At 43.7% G+C, this 18,897-nt stretch overlaps 1 protein-coding gene across 1 annotated transcript in view; it reads left to right on the forward strand.

Moving 5' to 3' along the window:
- The window catches only part of Utrn (utrophin), a 522,813-nt gene that overhangs the window by 101,242 nt on the left and 402,674 nt on the right, over positions 1 to 18,897 (forward strand). The window contains exons 3-6 of the mRNA XM_023712207.1: positions 13,238 to 13,330; positions 15,130 to 15,207; positions 15,861 to 15,953; positions 18,316 to 18,488. Coding sequence (XP_023567975.1) covers positions 13,238 to 13,330; positions 15,130 to 15,207; positions 15,861 to 15,953; positions 18,316 to 18,488 — 437 coding nt within the window. The remainder of the gene's footprint in view (positions 1 to 13,237; positions 13,331 to 15,129; positions 15,208 to 15,860; positions 15,954 to 18,315; positions 18,489 to 18,897) is intronic.

Raw genomic sequence — 18,897 nt, forward strand, 5'->3', positions numbered from 1 at the left:
TATATATATAATATATTATATAATTGTCATGTAAATTATTTGTCCCAGGATGCTTAGGAGTTTGGCTGAGAGTTGAAAGTGCCTACCAGTTCCTACCATGTTTGGTAAATATCTCATTCTGTCATCTGACATTGAAGCTAAAACCTTGTTTTGTTTGAAGAAAAGCTATCAACAGGAGAATGACTTTGAAAATTACCTTTTCAGGTTACTTCTAGTGAGAAATCCAAGTCTAGAGGGAGTTTCTCTAAGACATGATGAGGATTTGGATCTAAGAGATGGAGGCGTTCTAGTACTGACATGGGACTTTCTACATTGCTTTGTTCCTCACTCTGACGGTCTTCAGTCTACACGTTGGACTGCTTCAGACTGGGGTTAGTGAGAGGACACCACCCCTTCCCAGACTGGACCGTCTCTGTGGGTTTCCATGTGGCTTGACCCCTGCTGAGCTGGGGAAAAGCTGTAATTTTGCACGGTGTCCCCAGGTAATCCAGAGGCTAGCACGAGAACAGAAGTCCTGGTGAAGGGAATTAGATAAATTTCATTTTAAAAATCCATACCTTTTGCTCTACTGTGCTAGACTTTAAAAGATACTTGTTTTAGTCAGCTCTCTCATCGTTGGGACACAAAACCCAACACCCACAGTTTAAAGGGAGAAAAGTTGAATTTAGCTCACAGTCCACGTCAGCAGACTTGCAGGCATAAAGCTCATGGTAGAAGGAGCAGAGCCATTTGTTCACGGCACTGGGAAGCCGGGTGAAGAGTGTTAGAGAGGAGCCAGCAGACATAGCCCCCAGGGCCCGGCCTCCGAGGCCCACCCAGAGCTGGCTGTGTGCTCCCACAATCCCTTGTTGTCAGTCCATTCCAGTCACCCTAAGAATTACTCCCCAGTCTGCCATTTTCCTGGGCTGTGAAATCCTAACAGGAGTAGATGCCAGCTTCTGCTGTGTGGGAATATGTTTTGTATTTTGGTTTTTAGTTATTGGTATATTTTAGGCATACGTGATAATCGCTCTCATCGTAGGAACTTTGCCCCTGTACCTGATATGTCTTGCTTCTGTTTTTCCTATTGCCCTCCTCGCCCTTTGACTCCTCTTCCCCAATCTACACAAGCTTGATTTCCATTTTTCCTTTTTTTTTCCTCTTCCCCTCCTTTCTTTCCCCTTCCACCCTTCCTAGTTCCCCTTCTTGAAGATTCTTTCCTACTTCACAATATCAGTTACACATTTTGGTCCTTATTTACACTTTCAGTGTCTCACACCAGAGAAGCCGTGTGATACTTGAACAGGTGCGTCTGATTTAGTCACTTAGGAGTTCAGTCTCAAGGTGCACCCAATTTCCTGGAAATGTCTCAAGCTTGTCCTTCTGTATGGCCGAATACTACTACATTGTATTAAAAGAAAAACAACCCTACATCTTCGTTATCCATGCATTGGTTGATGGGAGTTTGGGTGGTTTCCAAGATTTAATGATTGTGAACAGCACCACCATAAATACGGGTGCACAAATAACTGTGGCACGATGCTTTTCATTCTTCTGGGAACATACCACAAAGAGGAATAGCTGGGTCAAATGGAATCTCTAGTTTTAGGTTTTTTAGGAATCTCCACACTGATGTCCATAGTAGTTGTACCAGTCTACACTCCCAACAGTGGAGAAGGGTTCCTCCCCCCGCTACCCCCTGGAGTCCTGTCGGTATTTGTTATTGGTACCAGCCACAGTTTCTGGAGCAAGGTGGAATCTCAGTGTTGTTTTAATTTGCATCTCTCAACTGACCAATGATGTTGAACTTTTTTTTTTTTTCATATAGCTATTTGCTGCTTTTGCTTCTTTATCTGAGAAGTGTACATTCATCGGGATGCCCATTTTTGGATCGGGCCTTTAAATTTGGGGGGGGGTCTGACTTTTTTGAGTTCTTTATATGTTCTAGACGGTAGTCCTTCATCTGAGAAACAGCTGGCAAATTGTTTTTCCACATTGTGAGTTGTTTTCTCTTGCTGTTGGCCCTTTCTTTTGCTGTGCAAAAGATTTTTAATAAGATGAGACCCCAGTTGATGCTTCTTAGTGATACTTCCTGTGTGACTGGGGCTTGTTCCTAAAGCCTTTGCCTATGCCTATGCCTATGTCTTCAAGAGCTCTATTTATGCTACCTGCCAGGCGAAATGTTTTGTTTCAATATTTAGATCTTTGATCCATTTCAATTTTAGTTTAGTACATTGTGAAAGACCTGGGACTAGGTTTAGTTACCACATGCAGAAAGCCAGCTTTTCTAGCAGCATTTATTAAAGAGGCTATTTTTCTTTTGTTGAAGACATTTGGTTCCTTTGTCAAAGATAAAGTGGCTGAGTATGTCTGGAGTTGTTATTATATAAAAATGAATATAATGTTTCAGGACTTTTACTGCATTTATTTATTAAATAAAAAACCCATATTTTCAGATTTTCCTTGTTTATCTTAGGAATTTTTCTGGAATAATTTTAAAGTAGCTATTTGGATTTAGTAGGTATCATACTCTTTTCTATACAGTGCAATTCTTCATTAGAAACCATCCACTAAATTCATAGTGAAGAAGAACGGGACTTAAGGCCTAATACTAGCTCCATTCATTCCTTGATTTAAAAAAAATTGAGGAGTGGTTTGAAATGATATAATAATGACTGTAAATTCATCTTTTGATTCTTAGTTCTATGTAAATACAGGATCCGTAAGATAACCCTCGCTAGAGAAATATGTATTCTTTTTGCTGTAAATCTTAGGGGACTTTTTTTGAGGGGGGATACAGAGTCTTGCTATACAGGTTCTGGGCCCAACACAGCATACATACGGGGGCGTGGGGGCTGAACCTGCATCCTTGCGCTTGCCAGGCAGGCACTTAGACTGCTGAGCTATCTCCCTAGCTCCCTTGCTGCAGATCTTACTCTGATATAGAATTACAGAATGCTTTGGAGTTTGGGTATCTGGGAAGTACTACAGAGAAGAGTTATAGTTCTGGAACTTTGAAAAGCTTTGAAGACAGTATTTAAGGAGTTAAGAGTTAAAAGTCAAACATTCATTTCTGAACATGCAGTTCATTTACTTCATGACCTCAGGCAAAGCTTCAGCCTGTTTTAGAAGTCATTTTCTTTTCATTCGTTTCGCCATAAAACACAGTTGATCGTCATTACTTGCTTTATATTGCTAAGAAATAGGTTTCATTGCTAAGAAATGCATAAGATTATAATTGCCTAGGAATGCTAAATAAAGCCCTGTGGGGTACCCTTACTCATGCTATCCCCGGAGAGTGCTGGATCAGAAAGGGAAAGCTGTGCTGGCTCCTGGAGCCCCTTTAGAGCAGCGCAGAGCGTGTAAAGCTCTGGTGTTTTAATCCATCTAATTTCCAGAGCCTCTGCTCTGTAAACGGTGGTCTCCCGGGGGAGGCAGCCGCGGGCCTGTTGCTTTGCTGTTGGGAAATTTGTTCTGCTCTGAGCTCGCGTTTTCTTTGGCTGGCTTTCAGAGCTGCTCATCTGGCAGGGCTGAGAATCTACAAATGGCAGAAGCTCCTTTATCAGCTCAGCGAGGCGATTCTCAACAAAAAACGTTCAACAAATAAAGGTTCGGGAGAGAATAGGCAAAATTATGCACGCTGAGCTTGAGCGTGGGCTCATTTCCGCTTTTTCCTTTTTGGAAGAAGAAGATGAGCCAAGTGGTCATGTGTTACATTTCCAGGCTTGCAATTTAAGTTGATACAACACAAGAGAAGCTGAATTTTTTATGGGTTTCAGTATGAAGAGCAATTCCGGTGTGCTCCTTTTGGAGACTGTGGGGCGTAGCTGTTAGTATCCTGGTTTGTTTTTTGTTTTTTTGTTTTTTTTTCCCATGTCGGAAGTTGGTAGCCACAAGAAAAGGAGTGGGAACAAAAGAAGGGAGATTTGTGAAGTGTATGCAATAAAAGTAGATCCGAAGACATTGTTTTTCCTCATAGATGTTGGCTTCCTTCTCATATTATGAAGGCGATGTGAGCTCCTGTGTAATGGTGAATGACATCAACAGCGGCGTTTCCAGCCTGAAAGTTTAAATTATGTCTATTAACTACTGCTTATGAAAGGCAGAGAATGAAGTTGACTCCACATTCTTGAAGATTGGCTTCCAGGTGTTTTGACAGTCCTTATTTAAGATTCGCTTTGTTTTGTTTTAATTCCATTTGAACTTTCTAAAAAAATTCTCCACCTTATAATTATGCTTATTAATTTATACATTTCATCTGGTTAAGTTAAAACACTTGACACGTTACTGCATATGTTGTGCTTTGGACATATTGAGTACCTAGTAAATTTTTTTTTTACACCGTTGGTATTTGTGATTGTGAAGCAAATTTGGTTGTATCTGTCCGGTGTGTATAATTGATAATCGGTTTGGGAATTGATCTGCTGAAAGGAAATGAGTCACCTTTCATCTAGAAGGAGGACTGGGAGCAGAGCCACCTACCTGGGTCCCCTGTCATCCCACGATAGCCAGGGTCAGGGATGGGTCTGATGGTATATGGACAGGCAGCCGCGCAGGGCTAGGTTGCTGGTGAGGTGGTGATGGGTGTGAGAAGACGCTCTGTTAAACAGAGCAAGGACATGTGGGACCTCCTCAGCTCTACCTAACCCAGGAAACCTTTTGCTGTGTGGGGTCTGAGCTGTGCAGCAGCCAGCCCAGGAGGTAGCCCATGCAGAGATTTCACTGTTATCTGCCTGGGAAATACAAACTCCTGCCAACAAAACCCTGCATGGTACCAAGATGCAGTAGAGTGATGACAACCTAGTTCTGGGTGTGTGTCAGGTAGGACTCCTAGGAGCACTCTGGGCAGAATTTCTCCCACTGTCATGAAGCGGAAAAGAGAACAGTGTGTCCCTATCTCCTGGGAGGATGGATGGAGGACCGAGTGCCTCCTTCACAGTTTGTGGCCCCTCCCAGCTTTCCTTGGCACTGTTCTTCATGCTTCTGAGGTGTTAGGCCTGCTTTGCTTCTTAGACGGTAGCTTCAGGGGAGGAAGGGCCAGGCCAGCTGCTTCTCTTCAGCAAATGAAGACAGTTTTGCTTTATGTACCTTTCATTATCATTTCTGAGGTTGAAATGTCTCACCCTGGTCCGAGGAGCTATCTCTTCAGGACTTGGACTCCTCACGCCTTTCCACTGCTTTGCCAGTTGTGCACGCACGCAGTGAGCTGTGGGTTGGCCGAGTTTGCCTGCAGGCCCTGGCTGTGTGCATGGAGCTGGACTTTCTGCAGCCTGGGACCTGCGCCCCCTGCCCTCCACGGTGTGGCCACCGCGCTGCTGGTCTGAGGGCCCTCGCACGCTCTCGCCCCTTTCGTGTCCACCTAGAGGTGTCCCAAGGACCTGCGCTGACTGTGCTGGATTCCCAAGGAGAAGTCGCATTCCCTCTCACCCTGCTTGACGGCTGCTTGGCTGCAGCTTGCTCCTGTGGGTGAGGCTGAGGACCAGTGGGCCGCGGCCTGCGCGGCTGCTTCCTCTCTTCTCAGTCTAAAGCAGTGTGGCTTTAGTTCTTTCACCACGGACTTGAACCAAAGGAGAGGATGCTGCAGTTCACACAGGCTCTTCCACTGCCGAAGCTCCACAGTCTGTGACCCACGTGACCCTGACTTTATCATTTGGCTTAATCTTCACCAGAGACACCATTTTCTTAAAAAAAGAATCTGTATTTTATTTGATACATAGGCACTGTAAAAAATTAGATAATAGAAACACAAAGAAAATGTTTTCAACTACTTTGACTTCCTCACTGAGAGAAAAATGACACATTTTGTTGTAAAATACTCCAAAAATGTATTTACATGTAAATCCAGTGTGGTTAACTAAGTTAATGTTGCAGGTACATGGTGGTTTGCCAGTGTGCTGTGGAATTTGAAGCAGATGGGGAGTGACAGAAACAGTGAGAATGCATTGGAATTTGAGATTGGTTGGGGCCGGGTATATAGCTCAGTGGCCTAAGGGCCTGCCTGGCAAGTACAAGGTCCTGAGTTCGATTCCCAGTAAAAAAAAAAAAAGAAATTTGAGATTGGTGAGTTTTGTTCTGGTTTGAAAATATTGGGAAGTGAAGTTACTTCTTTTTGAATATTGAAACTCCGTTTCTTACCAAAAGCGAATAGAGGGGAAGACATTATACAATTTACAGTGTATTGTCAGATTCTGAAGCTTTATTTTTGAATTGATAATAATAAATACAAGAATATTATGTTAAATAACTTTCTCCATGTGTATCTGTGTGTGTATATGCCATGTGTATGAATATATATGAGAGAGGGAGAGCAGGAATAGGTGCCAAATCGTGTGGATTGGCTAAATCTCTCTTAAAATATATGGCATAAATTAATAACAGAATAGCCAATGTCAAAGAACTGAAATTTATTAAGCTCATCAGACGTGTCCTGAAAGCACTTTGAAACTGTTATTTTCTCACACTTATATACCAACCACTATGACTTGATTGTTAGCACCGAGGCAACTCAGGCCAGGTCTGTTGCTTTGCAGTTTTGAGCGTCCTTCTCCGTTTGTTCCCTGGCAGCAGGACCAGGTGGCTCCCACGGCCCTGTCACTGTTCACCATGTTGACCTGGCACCGTCTTTGTTTATATCTGTTTAGCTTCTGGAGTCCTGAAGGCAAGTCCTGCATGTCCGTGTCCCAGTCCTCGTCAGAGTTGGTGCCACTGTGCAGGACAGAGGAGGCACTGCCACCCTCCCCCTTTTCCCCGAAACACCCGGGGTTCAGTGCTGTCTCTGCTTTGTTTGTTGCTGCTACTAAGAATCTTGGGTAATATTTTACCCAGACCTACTTACTATTACTTTCATATTTAATCTTGTTTTACAGATGGTTTGTTTTTTCTATTTCCACGACCACTGCTGCAGAAAATCTTGGGTTAGGATAAAAATAACTGTGACTTTGGAGTTGTACTGAGAAAGACAGAGAATAATGCAAGATTGAGGGAAAGAGGGGGTGAGGCTGGAACAAGAGAGTGACTGGGGCGCACACCTCGAAATTAGTGACTCTGGTTCTTAGGTAGAAACGAAGATCAGGTAGGCTGGCACTGCATTCAGGCGGAAGGGATGGCAGCTCAGAGCAGGGCGAGAGCAGCGGGGATCATGCGCTAGGGTCAGTTGGGCTGTACTTTGGAGGATGGAGGACAGGGCTTGGGACTGGGCTGGGGAGGAGAGCAGTGGCAGGGAACAAACAGAGAAGGGCACTCAGCTATGAGCCTGCTTCTGTAGACGGTGGAGTTTAGAGTTTTGCAGTGAATGATGTTCCGGAGTGTGTGTGTGTGTGTGTGTGTGTGTGTGTATGGTTTCTCCATAGAGTTTACCAATGGAGTCTTCAGAGGACTCACAGTTGACAATCCTGTAGTCACCCATATTTGGTCCTGTTCGGTACACTGGTTGCTAGTCAGTCACTCTGTAACCTGATGTGCCTGCCGATAAGACTTATTGTTTAGCACAATGCTTTATGCAGTTACCATTACAGTCCGGGCAGATTACACCCATGAATTCAGATTTCTAGCTTCTTCTGAAAATCTAGAAGTTCTGCCAACTGTGAGCTTGATTCCCTCACGGCCATGCTTGGCTGGAGCTAAGCTTGGCTTCCAGGAAGTTGACTGCCGGGAGTCCTGGGTCTGCAGATGTGAGGGGGGCCACTTCTCCAAACAGTGACAGTTTGATTTTTTGTTCCAAGACTTGTCAGCAGTGATGTCTCCGCTGCAGTTTGATGGCTGCTTCCTCTGGTCAAAACTGGAGGGTGGGTAAGGATGGGTATCAAGAGAATGCAAATGATTACAGGAAGAAAGAGGGGACAGTTGGGGACTGCCAACACTGGTCAGGCCAGGATGATAGCAGCTGTCATCTGCACTGGTGTCACATTGCCTTAAAAAACTTTTTAAAAAAAGTTAAGCAGGGCAGGAGAGATAGCTCAGAAGTCTAAGTGCCTGCCTGGCAAGGACAAGGACCTGGGTTCCATCCCTGGTACCACATGTACTGCAGGCCCTGCCCCTGATGTACTGAGCTGGCCACTGAGACTGGGTGTGGTGATGCATGCCTGTCATCCCAGCTCCGGGGAGGCTGTACCAGGAGCATGCCTGTGAGTCTAAGCTGCACAGTGGGAGGCCCTGGACCAAATACACAAAATTAACAAAACAAAACAAAAAGTTAAGTGGGACCCAAGCCTCATCTTTCTTCAAGTTCAACAGTATTCATCTGTACGATTTGGTGTTTATTGGAAAACTATGGAAAATCTCGTGAATGGGCAGGGTGACCTGCACTTGGCATTTCTGCGTGGCCAACAAAAGCGGTATTCACCAAGCCGTTGTCCAGTTGAATTATTAGACTGTGTTCTTTCTGTCTGAGAAGTATTTGCAAAGAAGTCTCTACAGAGATTTAAAGATCTAAATAAGAGCTTGACTGTTCGGATGAATCAGTCCCTACTTTTATGGAAAGATGACTTCTGACATTTCCAAACTTTTTCCCAGAGTCGATTCCATGTTTAGACCCAGAAAAGCCGAAACATCAGCCATGCTTTAAAATGATGCACTGAACTAAACAGTTGTCTTTTGAATTCTGTTCTCTGTGGTAGCTGTCATGTTGCCCCACTGGGGAAGTTGTTCAACATGTCCCGGCCTGATCCCAAGGATTAAATGTTTGCTTCTTTATGTGTCACCATTGTATTCCCCCATAATTTTAGCGACAGTAGCACACATGTTGAGAACATGGGTTTGGAACCACATTAGATCAAGTTCTTGCTCTTTTCTCACTTGTTAAATCATCTTTATGTCTCAGATTCTTCATCTGTAAAATGGGCCTATTGATGCTATTTACTGCATTACTGTGCTGGCATGATGCATGTAAAGTAATTCAAGTATTTATGTCTCTTAGAATATAGTTGATGCATAGTAATTTTTGCTGACATTATCTAGGAACATTTTACTATTCTCTTGACTATTTTATATACCTTGTGCATGCAAAATGATTATTTTTACAACTTTAGATGATTATGAAAGATGAAAAAGCATAGTTGTTTTGTGGCATATGGAAATTATTTGAAATTCAAATGCTAGTGTCTGTGAAATAAAGTTTTATTGGAACACAGCTGTTCTTCCAGTTGGCTCATTCCTTTCTATCTGTGGCTGCTGTCATGGCCAGCAGAGCCCAAGAGATGTGCTTTCTGTTCTGTTGGAAAAGCTTTTGAGTCCAGGCATGGTGGTACATGTCTCTAATCCCAGCACTGGGGAGGCTGAAAACAGGATGATCCCTGGGAGTTCAAGCTGCGCAGTGAGACCCTGTGCCAAATACATAAAAGAAAAAAGGAAAAACAAAAAACGTTTTTCTTTTTTTTTAAGACAGGGTCTCACTCTGCAGTTCAGACTGACCTAGAGCTTGCTATGTAGCCCACGCTAGCCTTGAACTCACAATGATCCTCCTGCCTTAGCTTCCCAAATGTTGTGATTATAGGCGTGTACCACCATACCCACATTTATAAATTTTTTTTTCCCTGATCCTTTGTTAGTGTACAAAAGCCTGCATCGCATTTGTATCCAGGTGGGGCTTTGCAGGGCTGGTGGCAGCGCTTGCTGTTGGGCGTACACTGTGGCACCACCATCAGTAGTATTCATGGCAGCTGCAATCTGAGGTTGACCTTACAGCCTTGCTCGTGTCAGGCAGGCGCTGTCCCACCGAGCTGCATCCTCACCTGGGCCGTTTTTCTGCATGTGAGACAGCATCTTAGTGTAGCTTTGATTTGTATTTCCCTGCTGTTGTCTGAGTTTTTAACAGATGAACAGATGCAGAAGGGCGACGTGATTGGTGCAAGTTCTGTGGCTGGTGAAGGGCTCGCTGACCACAGATAAGGTCGCTGTCAGATAGTCATAATTATTTGTGATGTGGAAATATAGCTGCACTTACTTCATTTCATGCTCTTTTGGTTGGCTGTGGGAGGGAAGCATCGGAGGCAGGTAGTCGCTGAGGACCAGGTCTGCCCTTTGCTCTCACTGGTAGCAATTAGGAAGCCTTTGGTGTGTGGGAAATGTCCCTAGCTCAGTTTCCTGGAGCCTCGGGAATGTGCCCTTCATGTCATGCAAGCTTGCTTGTCGCCAAACTTGATGGTGACCATTTGGGTGTCACCAGCGCCACAGCTGCCCATCGCGGTGGCAGCTTAGAATAGAAAATCAGCTTTGGTACAGATACGAGTAAGGCACAGCTTGCTCTGGCCTGATTGTGTGGTTAAGGTTAAGTTTTGCATTCTTAGCCCCTTTGAGAGCTGATGAACTAGGGAACAGTCATATGTTTATAAATAAGAAAGGTTGACTCTTTTAGTTATTTAAAAACAGGTAAGAAATTAAGGGAGGAGAAAAATATGTGCATGTTGCAATAATAGAGACCTCTACAGTAAAAGCTACAGTGAAAAAGGAGACCGAGAGGGAATTAGAAAACAGAAGTATTTCCCGTGTATGGATATTTAGAACCAACCTAGTCAAAATGGCCCTACTTCTAAAACTGATACACAGATTTAACATAATCTTAATCAAAATACTAACAGCATTCATCACAGAACTAGAGAAAATCATCCTAAAATTAATCTGCAATCAGAAGAGATCCACAAGAGCAAAAGCAGTCCTGGGTAGCGAGAGCAAAGCAAGCAGCATCACAATCCTGAATTTGAAGTTGTATTACTAAGCTACTGTTATAAAAACAGCACAGCAACAGACATGTAGACCAACGGAACAAAATAAAAGATGCTGAAGCAGCACAAGCAACATTCAGTCATTTGACATTGGATAGAGGAATCAAAATCCATGCTGCAGGAAAGAGAGCCTCTTTAATACATGGTGCTGGGAAAACTGGCCATCCATGTGCGTAGGACTGAATCAACCCACACTTGTCTCCATGAAGTGAACTAAAATCAAAATGGATCAAGACCTAAGTGTGAAAACAGAAACCCATAATCTGCTGGCTGATAAAATAGCTAATGCCCTCAAAGGTGTCGCTGGATGTGAGGACTTCCCCAGCGGAGCCCCAGCGGCACAAGACACAGTACCAAGAATCAGCAAAGGGAGCGCGGCAGAGTAAAATGCTTCTGCATGGTGAAGGAAGCACTCAGCAGAGTGAGGACGCAAGCAGCACAATGGGGAAACACTGCCTGCTAGCTGTTCCTCAAGTAGAGGACGAATGCCTAGAATATACTGAGAACTAAAAAGAAAAATATCTCAGACACCCACTTTGAAGAGGCCATCAACAGAAGGACAACCGAAATAGACATTTCTCAGAAATAGGAGAAATGGCCAATAAATACGTGAAAAGATGTTCAACAATGCTCCCCTGCAGAGATGCTAGTTAAAACAACACCGAGAGTCCATTTCACTCCGGAAAGAATGGCCATGACCAAGAACTGAAACAACAACAAAGAGGCTGTGAGGGGGACAGGACGCTTGTGCCTCTTTGGTGTGAGTATAAACTGGTACAACCACTACAGAGTCGGTATGGTGATTCCTCAGAAAACTAAAGTAGACATTCTATTTGCCCTAGCCATTCTCTTTCTCAGTATCTTCTCAAAAGAGTTAAGGATGTCATAGTACAGTGATGCATACAGATCCATGTTAGCAGCACAGTGCATCATATCTAAATCTGGGAAGCCTTGTATATGTTCATCAACAGATGAATGGGTAAAGACAATGTGGAGTACTACCCTGCCATAAAAAATAAGCTTGAGTCATTTGCAGAAAAATGGATGCACCTGGAGACCATGATGTTAAGTGATACTAATTCAAAAAACTGGAAAAAAAAAAAAAAGGAAAAAAGAAAAGGAGTATGCTAAGTTTTTTTCTTTTGTGGTACTGGGGATCAAACTTGGGACCTTGCACTTGCTAGTCAGGCACTTATGCCACTGTGCTATATCCCCAGCCCGTTAAATTTTAGGAAACTTCAAATGATTTTCTTCTGTCTCAGCTCAAAAGCACATTGTTGCTCTGTGTGACTGACATATATGTATTTTGAGAAGTGAGAAAAGTGATAAATATACTTATCAGTCCTAAGATGGGGCCTGTGAGACAGCTCAGCAGTCTAAAGCATCCGCTTAGGCAAGCTTAGGCGAAGCTCAAGGACCACGGTTAAGTCTGCAGCACCACGTGCTGCGCCAGCCCCAACCCCCAGGGTGGGCTGAACTGGCCATTAAAAAAAAAGTCTTTACAATTTGCAGTAACTAGTCACTGCCATAGAGCACTATGTTATTGGATCTTTACACTAACTTAAGGTTAAAGGAGGTTTGGTAGCTGAGCCTCTTTAACAAGTAATTAGAGGTCAAAGGGCTTAAGACTAAAGCTTCCTGATTTTCTGAGCAGTAGTCATGCTCTAGCTGTCCTTCCTAGGATAGGAAGGCCAGGACTTAGCAAATTAGAGCAAAGGGAGTGATTTTCTGCTATCAGACACTAGAGTAGGATCATAGATGGGAATTGATAGCATTCACCCATCAAGGACAAGAGTTTCAGAATTTGGTAAGCTTTCTTAGTTAGAACATTGGCCTTGGGCTGGACTTAGACTCAGCCCTAGTGCTGGAGACTTGTCACCTGAGAGCTCTAAATAATGACACTACCTACACCTGAATGACATCACCTACACCTGTCATGGAAATGCACCGGTGTCCGTCCTGAGGGTGGACGGTGCTGCTGGCTAGGAATGCCATTGCTTAGGGGCTGCTGTCGACATTTTTTTTTTTTTTTTTTGGCAGAACCAGAGATTGAACTCAGGTCCTTGTGCTTGCCAGGGAAACACTTATTCTACTGAGCCACCTCCCCAGCCCCATTTTTAATGTTTCTTTTTATCATCCCTTTCTCTTGAGCTTATGCCAGAGTTGAGGCACAGAGCTGCATCACCACAGCTTCGTTTGTTCTCACTGTAAGAAGCCATGCAAGGGGCCGGGGAGATGGCTTAGTGGAATAAGAGCTTCCCTGGCAAGCGCAAAGGCCTGAGTTCAATCCCCGCTTCTGCAAAAAGAAAAAAAAAAAGAGCCATGCAATTTGTATCTTTCAGCTCAATTGGTTCATTAGGAGATTTCAGAAGTCTCTTATCATGGGTTCTTTCTATACAAGGCAAACTCTAATTATTTGTAGGTTATCTGAACTTTTTAATTGGAAAAATGAAGCCACTAATTTATATGCCAAGTATGTAGAGGATGAGATTTCTGGTGAGGATGGGATCCATGTTTTGCTCTTTTTTTTTTTTTTTCAGAGTGGGAAGCCACCTATCAGTGACATGTTCACTGACCTCAAAGATGGCAGGAAGCTACTGGATCTTCTGGAAGGCCTCACAGGAACGTCACTGGTGAGAAGCTAGCGCTGTTTGAGGCTAAGGGTCTGTCTCTGATCATGGTGGTTCTCCAATACCATTATGGATTACTTAGACTGAAAAGGCTGAAAGAGGAGCATTGAAAAAAGTGATTTGATAAATCTGGGATAGAGCAGCATTCAGACTTTCTCGAGAACTTTAATTTCATCAAAGATAAAACTACTCTAAATGTCTGTTTCTCAGAGATGGCCCAGGTTGGGGCTTACAAAAAAACATGGATTTGTAAAGAGGACATAAATTTTTGGAATGATATCGAGTATAGAGACAACCATTTGTTATTTAACCAATACTTAAAGAATAAGTTGTTAAAAACTATGACATTTATTTTTATTCAGGTTTTCAATATTATCTTTTGTTTATCATATCTATTTCTTTGAATATGGTTTTCCACACTGCAATAAACTTTTCTAATGAAGAGGATGTGTTTAGTGCGTGCAAACTTGTACACTAGAGGTGGAACCACTGTGACGGAGCCGACAGATGCCCCAGCTCTTCCTGCCCACCTGTGGGTCCACCTTTAGAGGCCAGAGGGGGCTGTGCTCCTGATGGAGAAGCTGGTGCTTCTATTATTATTTTTCTTTCTTTTAAATTTCTTACAACTTTTTTATTTTATTTTTTCTCTAAACCAGTCTTGCACATTTATATCTGGTAATCTGAACAATTAATTTGAAGATAACATCATGCAATATAGCAACCATCGTTAAATTCCTTTGTTCAGTGACATTTTGTATTGTTTCTAATGCTGTTTTTTTTTTCTATCACTATTTTGTATTCTTCAATTAAAAAAAGAATCAGTAACCATTGTTCAATTTCTATTACTTTTTTTTGTATTCCAGGAAAGGGTCTACAGGGTATTCAGGGTCTCACTACTAGATTGGATTCATAGTGATCCGCCTGTTTACAGCCTCCCAAGAGCTGGGATTACAGGCATGCACCACTGCGCCTAGTCTCAATTTTGGTCTCAGCGTGTCCTGGGGGGGGGGGCGGCCGGGCATGGCAGGCCCGGGGACTGAACCCCAGCCCCTATACGTGCTTGCAGGCACTTTAATCATTCCTATTTGGCCAGCCCACTTTTTTTTTTTTTGGTCCTATTAGTTTGGTTAGTGAAATTTTGTATAGTTTCTAATGCTGCTTTTTTTTTTATTTCTGTCACTATTTAGTATTCTTTTAAAAATAAATAAGTAAATTTACCTGTTAGATTAAAAAAAAAAAAATCCCTGGCCACCAGCAAGGTGGAAGGAAGCTGTTCAGATTTCCTGCCTCCAGCGAGGAATTCCTGCCTCCCAGAGAGCCTGTGGCAGTGCCAGCTGGACCGGGAATCCTCCTTGCCCCATTGTCCACATCTATGCAGGGCTCAGGGGGCAGTCTTTCTGCACCCAGACCAATATGGATGAAAGAAGCTTTGTCCTAAAGCTTCCCAAATTTATATGCATGTTGGAATCACTGGGGAGTCTTTTAAAAATTCCGCTTACACTACACATCCTGGACCCATGGACTCACAATTTTTGTTGAGCTGGGAGGCAGGACACGACTATTAGCTGCTTTGAAGCTCCCCTGGAGCTCGCAGTGTGTGAGCAAGCCAGGCATCCGTACCTGAAGCTGTTGTTCATAGGAGAACTTGCATGCTGTGATCACAGGGTCAGGGATGGGGCCTGAACTCCTGGCTCTGAGGACACCGTATACTGAGCTGTTGTTCTGTGTCTGTTTTAGTACCAGCATTTATCACTCACATGGAAGGACAATGGATCTTACTTGCTTTGTGTTTTATTTTTCAGACCAAGGAACGTGGCTCCACAAGGGTACATGCCTTAAATAACGTCAACAGAGTGCTGCAGGTTTTACATCAGAACAGTGTAAGCTTGCAAAGCAACTCTGGGGTTCTGCACTGCCAGTAGTAGCATTGTCTACTGGGAAACCGGCTCCCTGGCCCCTGCTCTGTGCACTGGTGTCAGCAGAGTCTTATAAGAAGCGTTGGACCAGTTCTGTATGCAAAGGAACGTTCTTGTGCTTTTTCTGATGGCTTTATTGGCCTGTAGTGCAAATGACAGTTTTTTTTTTTTAAATTTTTATATTTATTTATTTATTTATTTATTTATTTATTTGTGTGTGTGTGTGTGTGTGTGTGTGTGTGGCCAGCTCAGCCCACCGGGGGTGGGGCTGGCTGGCATATGGTGCTGGGGGATTGAACCGTGGTCCCTGTGCTTTGCTTAGCTTGTCCGAGGTAGGTGCTTTAGACCACCGAGCCATCTCTCCAGCCCCAAATTCACAGGAGAATCTTTTTTTTTTTTTCGGAACCGGGGATTGAACAGGCCTTTGTGCTTGCCAGGCAAGCGCTTATTCTACTGAGCCATCTCCTCGGTCCACGCAAATGACAGTTTTGAGATTTACATTTACTCTATTCTCTAATGTGACAGTTCACCCCTTTGTATTGCTCTGCAGATGTGCTAAGTTGAAAACACAGACCTTTGCAGAGGCAGTATCGTAACAGTTGTTTTCTTTTTGGTAGGTGGAATTAGTGAACATAGGAGGCACAGACATCGTTGATGGGAACCCCAAGCTGACCCTGGGCCTGCTCTGGAGCATCATCCTGCACTGGCAGGTGAAGACACCTCAGTCAGCTCTCACTAGGAACTGGAGATGTACTGTTGGGTGATATTTTTCTAGGGCTGCCTGACAAAGTGCCAGCCTCCCAGGCCTGGCCCTAAGAAGGGATCTGGCGGTCCTGGGGACTGGTAATGCAAGCTCATGGTGTCAGGCAGGGCGGGATCCTTTGGAGGACATGTTCTGTGCATCCCCGGCTTGTGGCTCACCCTGGGGATGCTTGTGCGGTGCAGCGCTGGTCTTCACCTGGTGCTCTTCACCTGGTGCTCTTCACCTGGTGCTCTCCGTGCCCCTGTGTCTGTCCCAGGGCCTTCTCCTCTTAAGACAACAGGCGACCTCGGTCCACTTCTGTCCGCAGGCACTATTTCCAAATAAGGCCTTACTCTGAGATGCTGGGGAGTAGACAGTAACAGGGAATTTGGAGGAGGAGGAAGCTGACAACTTGCTCTATTTTCTTGGCATTGGGGTGGGTGAGAAAGTATGTTTTTAAAATATTGAATTTAAAAAATTTACATTACTCCAGCCATATCAACAAATTTCAAGAATAGTTCAAAGAATTCCCAACACACCCTGCAGTCAGGTTCCCCAAATGGTCATAGTGATGTTTCTTGTGCTCATCTTTGCTTTTTCTGCCTATTTCCATGTGTATTTTCCAAAAACAGCATTCTTCTAAAGTGCATTGCCATGATATAATATGGTATTGATATAAAATGCTTGCTAATGTAATTACATATTATGTAAAATAATTTTACTTATTAAATAATATATAAATATTAAAATATCATTGAAAGAATAGCTATGTAATTACATATCTCCTGGACATTGTTTGAATTACTGTAATAATACCCTTTATAAAACACAAAAAAAAAAAGGGGGGCCGGGGATATAATTTAGCAGCACGGCACCTACCTGGCAAGCACAGGGCCAAAAGTTTGATTCCCTACAGACCCTATATCCTCTCCCTCAAAAAGAAAAAATCTCCAGTGTCACGTGTTCCATTCACTGTGTCTCTTTAATCTTTAATCTAGAACAATCTGTGAGTCCTTCATATTTCATTACATTGATTTTTTGGAGAGCACTTGGCAGTTATTTTGTAGACTGTCCTCCGTGGGGTTTGGCCCGTGCTGCCTTGTACCGGCTTCAGGCTGCTTCAGCAGAGATGCCATGGGAGTGATGCTGAAGTTTTCTCAGTGCGCCAGGGCTGGGGCACACCGGGCCCGTTGTAGCTTTTCCTAGCGGTGTTCACGGAAGACAGTGTCTGCCAGCTTTTCCCGCTGTGCTGTGATCAGACTTTGTTAGTCAGTAGTGTTTTGGGGGGGTTGCGTAAATATTCAGCTGTTAATCCAGCTGTTCGCCATTGGTTTTAGCAGCCATTCCTAATTCTTACCTGGATCACTTATGATTTAGATGCTTGGCAAAGAGTGAATTTTTAATTTTGCTGTTCTTTTCACATTTACTTATTGGCTTTTTACTTGTAAAGAAGAGCCTTCTGTTGTGTCCTGTCTGTCTGTCTGTCTGTCTGTCTGTTTGTCCATCTGTCCGTCTGTCCATCATCTCTTCATTCACTTAGATAGCCATGGACGCAGCATGAAGTTTTACATAGCCTCTTTCTGGAGCTCTTCATTTTCATGTTGAAGTGGTTGTGGATTTGGGCTGTGTGAGCCCCTTATTTACACTGGCTTCTGGGTCCTTCTGATATATCCGTATCATTCTGTGAGACCTGCCTTCAAAGGTTTTAGAATAATAGTTTGAAGTGTCAATTCTGCAGTGTAATCACGATGGCTAGTAAGAAAAGTTCGTGACGCTTTCAGTTACTAAAAAGTTCTTTCTCGTTTTCGTAGAAGAGAAAAGTGGGTTTTTCTTGACGTAAATTGATTTGTCACTGAAAATAATGAGTTCTAGATGTGCGGAGTTGGGGCCCAAATCTAGGGGCACCCTGCCACTGAGCTACATTTTCAGCTCCCCTTTAAAATTCTTTCTTTCCTCTTTTGATTTAATTTTGAACAGGGTCTTGCTACGTTGAATGTGTGATCTTCCTTCCTTTACTTTTCTGAGTGCTGAGACTGTGGGTATGTGCTGCGGCATACAGCATGACTTTGATGTGCCCGAGACAGTTATGTCCATTGTCATCAAGGCAAATGTTGTTTAAAATGGAGAAAACACATTCTTGGATAAAAGTACAAAAAAAATCACTTCCAATTCCCAGCACCCCCAATGGAAACACTTAAAATTTACCTTTGCAGTATTTACAGGAAAAATTTGAAGAGCCATAAATGTGTACCACCCGGTCCGCAGCGGCTCCTTGTGCCGGGACCCCCTGGAGTGCCGGAGGTTACAGCCGGTGTGGTCTGTCCCCACAGGTGAAGGACGTCATGAAGGACGTCATGTCCGACCTGCAGCAGACCAACAGTGAGAAGATCCTGCTGAGCTGGGTGCGCCAGAGCACGCGGGCCTACAGCCAGGTCAACGTCCTCAACTTCACCACCAGCTGGACCGACGGACTCGCCTTCAACGCCGTGCTGCACCGGCACAAGTGAGGCCCTGCTGGGCTTAGAAGAGGGTCTCGGGCGGGAATCTCCTCTGTGCCTTCTTCTGCGCTTCCTCCCTAGCGCGTGTGTCCATGTGCTCCTCTCTGTGCATGCTCCCCCGAAACCTTGAGCGGAGCAGTTGGGGGTAGAAAACCACTCGCGAGCTTTTGTTGCTTTCCAGCTTACATCCCGCAGTGCAGGGCCCATGATTTTGTCTACATATTTATGATAAAATATGTAAAAATAACTCACATAGTTCAATCCCACTCATTCAGTGCTAACCATTAATATATACAGAGAACTGTGTTAGCTTTTGTTCAGGCAGTAAAAGACTATTCAGTGAAATACAATTACAAATAGCCATACAAGTTTTCTTTTATCTTTTTTCTTTAATTTTTTTTTTTTTTTTTTTTT

The sequence above is a fragment of the Octodon degus genome, unplaced genomic scaffold, assembly GCF_000260255.1.
Source record: "Octodon degus isolate 3935 unplaced genomic scaffold, OctDeg1.0 scaffold00024, whole genome shotgun sequence".
Classification (NCBI taxonomy): domain Eukaryota; kingdom Metazoa; phylum Chordata; class Mammalia; order Rodentia; family Octodontidae; genus Octodon; species Octodon degus.